Source organism: Cystoisospora suis, assembly GCF_002600585.1.
Source record: "Cystoisospora suis strain Wien I chromosome Unknown contig_884, whole genome shotgun sequence".
NCBI lineage: Eukaryota > Apicomplexa > Conoidasida > Eucoccidiorida > Sarcocystidae > Cystoisospora > Cystoisospora suis.
This window is the reverse complement of record NW_027153685.1, coordinates 31,007-31,286: the sequence shown is the minus strand read 5'-3', so window position 1 is coordinate 31,286 and position 280 is coordinate 31,007. Positions and strand designations below refer to the sequence as shown.

At 42.5% G+C, this 280-nt stretch overlaps 1 protein-coding gene across 1 annotated transcript in view; it reads right to left on the bottom strand.

Annotated features, from left to right (window-relative positions):
- CSUI_002113 (eukaryotic initiation factor- epsilon) overlaps window positions 1-280 on the bottom strand; it is a gene marked incomplete at its 3' end in the record, with an annotated part of 10,501 nt that overhangs the window by 2,639 nt on the left and 7,582 nt on the right. Inside the window, exon 6 of the mRNA XM_068062315.1 lies at window positions 200-280. This exon is cut by the window's right edge and continues 612 nt beyond it. Coding sequence (XP_067925707.1) covers window positions 200-280 — 81 coding nt within the window. The remainder of the gene's footprint in view (window positions 1-199) is intronic.

Below are 280 nucleotides of genomic sequence, written 5' to 3'. Positions count from 1 at the left end.
TTAATCTATCTATCTATCTTGCGAGGATAACCATCCTTGTCTTCCTGTAGAAACATCGAAAGAAAGAACAAGTCAAATATTTCCTTCCTTTCACTTGCTTATCCGAATATAAGCCGAGGAGACTTCTCACAGAGTAGAGAGATAGTCTTTTCTTTCTCTCTCGTTTCTTGAACACTCGACGTATCCTCCTCCTCCTTACTTGGTTGACTCCATTTCTACTCCCCATCCCCCTGTCTAGAGCGAAGGCTCTTCTCGTGTCTTCTTCGTCTTCTTCATCTTG